Here is a 6,549-nt window from a genome sequence, read left to right as displayed (position 1 = left end):
AATGAAAGTGGTGGGGGCTGAGAGAGGGGAGTGCCAATGATAGACTGTATACTGATGGTTTATAGTTGGTGGTTGTCTTTAATTTGTGTAAATGGTTAACGAATAAAAAAAATGATAGAAATAATAAAATGGCTGTATTTTCTCATTTTACATGTATTTCATAGCTTTTCTGACGTGTTATATGGGAGGACCATTGTGAAATTGTATGAAACCATATGGACTATTTTTGGAAATTACTCATTATATTCTAATTTTTATTTATTTATTTATTTATTTTTATCACCAATATAAAAGTTAACAGGATGATCAGAATTCGGTGTTAAAACGTCCGATGAGCCCACCGTCGATTTTCTGTCCCAAAAAATTGAGGAACCTCGAGAAATCCGGCGAAGGAGATGCAAATGATTCGTCTCCAATCAGTCGTTTACCAGACGAAATCATCCTCCTAATATTAAACAGATTAATCGATTTGAAAACCCTTTGCTTTTGCTATCTGGTTTCCAAACGTTTCTCCTCGATTGTACTTCAAGTCGATGCCATTTCCTTCGCTTCTCCAGTCTTAAACCCTCACATTTCCGATAAGAAGACCATCCCAAGTAAGTCGTTTCTGCGCATGATTTCGTCGTTATACGGTGAGTCGTTTCTATCTGTCTATAGGTTTTTGATCAAGTTTAAAGGAGTGAAGTCCTTATGTATCGAACTTCTAGCACCGGGTCATAGTGCTGTCGATAGTCGTTTGTTCAAATGGAAGGTTAATTTCACGAAGAAAATTGAATCGTTTATATTTCTGTGGCCGAATTCACTCTGTGATAAGGATGGATTTTGTGTTAATGGAAATGGGGATGAAGAAGGAAGCCTGGAGTTAAACAGTGATTTGTTGAAGAACAAACATATCATTTCGTTTCAGTGTCTGCAAGATATCATGGCATGGCATGTGATGTTGTTGTACCTCGTTAATGATCTACCCATGTTGGAAGAGGTATGTATTAGCGATTCAGGGAGAAGAGGGAGGCTTTCTCTGAGTGGGAAAAAACTCAGTGAGGTTAAGGAATGGGTGCATTCAGCTTCGGAAACTATGCTGAATCGTGTAAATGTTCCTACTATATTGCGTAACTGTTATATTCCGGTTTTTAAATTGCCAGTTTCAGGGTATGTGATGAAGGGGATATACTTTTGTGTAATGGAAATGAAAGATATGGAGGGTGGAAATGAGTTTCTTATGAGCAGTGAAAATGGTGGTTTTGAAGATAAAGAAGAGTCTGCATATACTGAAGCTATGATGGAGATTTTGAAGAAGTATAAAGGCATGATGCTTACTCAGAACCTGTAAGCAATGTTCTTATAACTTCTATATCTTAATCAAAATATAAGCATATTTTTTATTCTTGAAATGACAAATCAATTAGGTTGCATATTGAGACTCTTCCACTTTTCAATTAAATATCTGTCAAGTTAGAACGTGTTCTTTATGTCTAATCAATTAAACATGATAAAAGACTTAATTCATATAGATATGAACCATGTAGCATGAATCATTTGAGTGCATGCTTTTATTTAGACTTGAAATTTACCCTTTAAAAAAAACCAACTTTTAGAAGATGAAGCTTTTTTTGTCATTACATTTTGTGTTCCCTTATGTTTTTTAATTGTGTTCTTTCTTTTTGCAGGCGGTGGAACCTTGATGAGGAAGCTGGGCAACATCCTAGGTTACAGTTTCAAATTTCAGAGCCATAAAAACTTTTGGATGCACAGAACTTGCTTGTTGGTTGTTTAATCGAAAGTCATGAAGTCTTGGTGCTTTGTTATAAGTGTTAGTTTGAAAATTGTTGATTTTGATGAACTAATATGCATTTGAAAGTTGTTTTTTTAGAAGGGTAAAATAGTAATTTTTATCATTCAGTACCAGCTACACAAGCAACAGTCGTTAATTCGTTAATAATGGTACATTTTAATTAGTATTATTGAATTTAAGAAACTAATGTGTGCAATTAAAACGATAGCGATACCAGTCGTACATTTATAAATGAAAGGACATAAATTTTACCCGTATATCGGTCTATGTTGTGAACCCGAAATGGAAAGTTTGATGACTAATTTGTGTAGTAAAAATAGAAGTTTGCAAGAAAATCATTCTAGCATTATCTAACACATTTGTGATTGACAGTATGACGTTTTATTTGCTAATTATTAAGAAAACAATGTTACTCATTACAATTTATGTTATTTTGTTTGTAGCACTTATAGTTTTAGGTTATTTTCAAAGTTCATGCAACAACTATTGAGGTAGATTGCTAAATGTTAATTGATAGAAGACAAAAGGATCTTTAAAACATCTATTGAGATAAGGTTTATTTTAGAGCTCATATACTCTTAGAAAGGTAGCAACATGTTTTGACATTTAAGTACTGCGTATCACTATTAGATTGTACAATATCGAAAAACTGTTACGAAATTTTAAAAACCATTATGAAATTCTTATACCCTTAATAAACATTTAATCCAACAAAATGTTGTAAAATAGAAATTCGTTAAATTTTGAATTAAATGGTCATCTTACCTTACCTCTTTCAATCCTAACTTTTTGTAGTTGATTACTTTAATATCTATTTTATTTGACTAATGGGGGCCAACAAACATTTAATTATAACAAATCAAAAAATATGTAAGACATTTTAAACTATTCTAAACTAGAAATTAAATAATAACTAAAATAAGAAAAGGGTATTATTGTTATTTCTTAACATTTTAGTAGATTGGTATGAAAAAGATACATAGGTTAATGAAATTTATATGTATTCGTCTGTATAAAGATTATTTACTATTATTTTTTTGATAGTTTACTGCAATCTATCTTTTGAGTACTGTTACATAGTAAAACACATAATTTGTCTACCATTTATGTCTCCCATGCAATGCCATTTTTGAAAGTAAAACATGTAACTTCATTTGTAGAAATTATCAAGCGATACAACAAACGAAATGGAAAGAATTTTCAACGATTTAAGTTCGTATATTTATGGAGCTAATAGTGACAATGGTTGTATCGTTCCTGATATGCGTACTCCATTTCCATCAACAACAAACTTGTTGGATCAGATTTGAAATGATAAGTTTTCATTGATACTTTTTAATTTTGACTAAGAAGTAGAATTGTTTCATAAAGAACCCTCCGCACATAGTATTATAATATTGTTAATTGTTTTAAATCGTAAAACATCCCATATTGAACTCATGCGTCCGACCTACCCCTTAAATAATCTTTTTGTTTTTTTTTTATGATTATTACAAAACGGTTAACAAATTTAACAACATGCTGACTTTTGTTGTTGTTAACTTTTCTGTCATCTTCATTCCCAAATCCCAACCAATTAAGCACTTAACAAAGGATATTTATCCAGTAAACTCATCAAGAAATCATCTCGATTTTAGTGGTTAAGAGCTTAGCTTCAAAATAACTTAAGAGAGTTATGGTTTTTCGATTAATATATTCTTATCTTTGTTCACTATTTCTGCCATAACTTTTGGAGCTGACTTTGAATGAAAAGTAATTGAGATTTTTTGATAAAGAAACCTGAACTCTTATTATATGCAAACACGAATAATTTTTATGGAAGAGTGGGCCACCATAATAAATTGTTAGAGAATGCATATGTGGATATAGATGATTCTGTGACATATGGCATGGTTAACAGGAAACGACAAACTGGTGTTGTAATTAGGTAAATCAGGTCAAATATGTATATGTAAAATTATCTTTTCTAAAATTCACTTCTTAGTTGTTAGGAATACACACTTCACTGCACAACAAACAACAGAATATAGCAGCACTTTTGCTGCATGAATTTCAGGAAATAAAATAGAAGAAGCAAGAAGTTTTGGGGGACAGTATTATGTTATTCCATCCAATTAACTCATCGATTACAAGGTTTTTAAACAACATAGATTCAGCTACTTATCCTAAAATTACTGCACCTACTACCCACATCCCACTAAATCTCTAGAGCCAACGTGGTCATTTACTTAGTCATATTCCTTACAAAAGATTAAAATGCCCCTGAATAAAACACATGACTTTGACTTGGTTTGGATTAACACCAACATTAGTAGCAACAAAGGAATGAGTAGTGGTGAACAAAATCTTTTGATAAATAATTTATAACCAAATGATAACTTGATATGGTAATAATCATGACATTTAAAACTAATTTGCTTTTAAATTTTTATAGTGCCTAAATGTTAATTTATATGGTGACTGAATGTAGAAGTGAATCAATTGATAACATAAATGTCGTTGTCTGATCTTGTCCTTTTCTTTGGTTTATTTATCTATTTGTTTTGCATAAAAATCCGAATGGATGAAATCTTTATCCAAGAAATCAAAGATGATGGGATTTATGACAACATCTAGCAAGCATTTTTTGTGTTTTTGCCTGTTGTGGATGTTCAACGAAATCAAAGAACTCTCTCTAATAGGGTTGCACTTATAGTTGTTACAAGTGAAGATAATATGACAACCGGTGAGCAAGCATCTATTTTTAATACAATTAGTTAATTCCCTTATTATTAATAAATACCACATATTATAGCATGTATATCAGATAGAATAATTCAAAATATTGTATAGATTTCATTGATTATCTTGCCTATTTTGTAGGCATTCCTATTATATATATATATATATATATATATATATATATATATATATATATATATATATATATAGAGAGAGAGAGAGAGAGAGAGATTGATGAGAAGATCGATAGATTGAAAACCATATTCTATTATGGTATCATAGCAACAGTCAAGCCACCCCCAACCTCAAATTTGTATCACCTCCAGCCTCTTTTCTCCTACGCCGATCTCCACTTTCTTCTGTTTTCTTCTTCCTTTTTTTCTTCTCTCAATCTCTTCTTACTATCACCAACATTCACAACTTTATCCCCATCAAACTTGAGATAGAGAACAACTCCTACACCACCTTTGGTCGGAGCTCTTTAATATTCATTGTCGAGCTTTTGAAGTCATCGACTTCATCATCCCTCCTCCACCCAATGTTGCCTCATCGTCTGAAAAAGACAAGGAGAAACCACCGATTGATTCTAAACTTCAGTCCCGCCTTGATGCTTTGGTACTTCAGTGGATCTATAACACTATCTCCCACGACCTTTTTCACACCATCCTCACTCCCGAATCCATCGCTACCAAAGCTTGGGCAACCCTCGCAAATATCTACTGTAACAACCCAAAATTTCATATCACTTCTTGTACCTCAATTTGTAATCCAATTCGATCAACCAAATGTCATTTTCAAATTCGTTTCCGATTTCGCCATTTTATTAAGTCATTAGTTTTTATCAACCTAAAATGACTTAATGGGTATCTTAATACATTTAGAAATCATTTTAACTCCCCACTTTAGTAATCGGAATAAGTATAGAATCGACCGTATCGAGTCACGACAAATTGGTCGGGTATGACCAAAAGCCTCACTTAACGTCGGTATCGGGTAGAATTCCGTCGTGTCCAATTCCCGAACACTATATAAAGTGTTTTAAGACTTAATTTGAAGCCTTTGGCCAATTTTTCACTAAACTCTCACAACCTCTCTCCTCAAGCTAGAATTAAGGTCCAAATCTCAAATTTAAGGCTTCAAATCTCTAAGGTACTTTCTTTAGCTTGTATTGTAACCTTCTTAGCCTTCAAATTAGAGTTCAAAGCATGGATTAAGACCACATTCATGAGTTTACGGCCATGGAGCCTTCATGGGCCGTAAACTCATATATCATGGGTTTTTAAGCCCTAATTTCACTCCTAAGCAATTTTGGACTTTAGTTATGGCTTAATGACATCATGGACAAGACGTTTATCATTTGAAACATGGATTTTTAGCCATTTGAAGGAGTTTACGGCCAAGGCATAAGCTTGGGCCGTAAACTCATGTAAATGAGGTTTTCATGAACTTAAACCCTTCCAAATCATAGTTGGGACTTAGATATGACATTAAGGCTTGCTAATCTAGACTTGGAACACTTTAAACATGATTTTTGGGGGACAAAAGTGAGTTTACGGCCAAGACATATTCTTGGGCCGTAAACTCCTCTTAAATGGTGATTTCGTGCCTTAAAACATGTCAAAATGCTTTCAAACTCAACCAATGACTTTGTAGTAAAATCTAGATGCATCTAAAAATAGTTTAAGGGTTTGTAACACATCAAAAATGTCATTTATAGGAGTTTACGGCCTAGGAGCATACCCTTGGCCGTAAACTCACAAAACTTGCTTAAGGATGCATCAAATTCACTTATATGGCTTGTATAAAATTCTAGAATCACATGTGATTGTTTTTAAGCATCAAAAACTAACTTTTCATGAGTATAAGAGAGTTTATGGCCATAGAACATGCCTCTAGGCCGTAAAATCCCAAAAATAGGTTTAATGGTGTTCTAAATTCATTTCAAGGCTTGGAAAATTAACTAGAATCACATGTGATTGTCCTTTGTAGCTTAAATTAATCATTCTTGACCATGGGTGAGTTTACGGCCGTAAACT

General features: G+C 32.9%; 1 protein-coding gene across 1 annotated transcript; it reads left to right on the top strand.

Moving 5' to 3' along the window:
- Positions 1–303: 303 nt before the first annotated feature.
- On the top strand, positions 304–1,975 carry LOC111911813 (F-box protein AUF1). The gene is made up of 2 exons (XM_023907559.3): positions 304–1,326; positions 1,668–1,975. Exons 1-2 carry the CDS (start codon positions 332–334, stop codon positions 1,732–1,734), a joined length of 1,062 nt encoding a protein of 353 aa, XP_023763327.1. The 5' UTR covers positions 304–331; the 3' UTR covers positions 1,735–1,975.
- Positions 1,976–6,549: the final 4,574 nt, after the last annotated feature.

Source organism: Lactuca sativa, chromosome 3 (genome assembly GCF_002870075.4).
Source record: "Lactuca sativa cultivar Salinas chromosome 3, Lsat_Salinas_v11, whole genome shotgun sequence".
NCBI classification, from domain to species: domain Eukaryota; kingdom Viridiplantae; phylum Streptophyta; class Magnoliopsida; order Asterales; family Asteraceae; genus Lactuca; species Lactuca sativa.
This window is presented reverse-complemented; position numbering and strand designations above follow the sequence as displayed.

What these genes read in the sequence shown, in the direction of transcription:
- LOC111911813 (XM_023907559.3), top strand. Translation starts at nt 332, where the DNA reads ATGAGCCCACCGTCGATTTTCTGTCCCAAAAAATTGAGGAACCTCGAG. An exon ending in ATGATGCTTACTCAGAACCT is followed by an intron (nt 1,327 to 1,667) that starts GTAAGCAATGTT and finishes TTCTTTTTGCAG; the next exon opens with GCGGTGGAACCTTGATGAGG.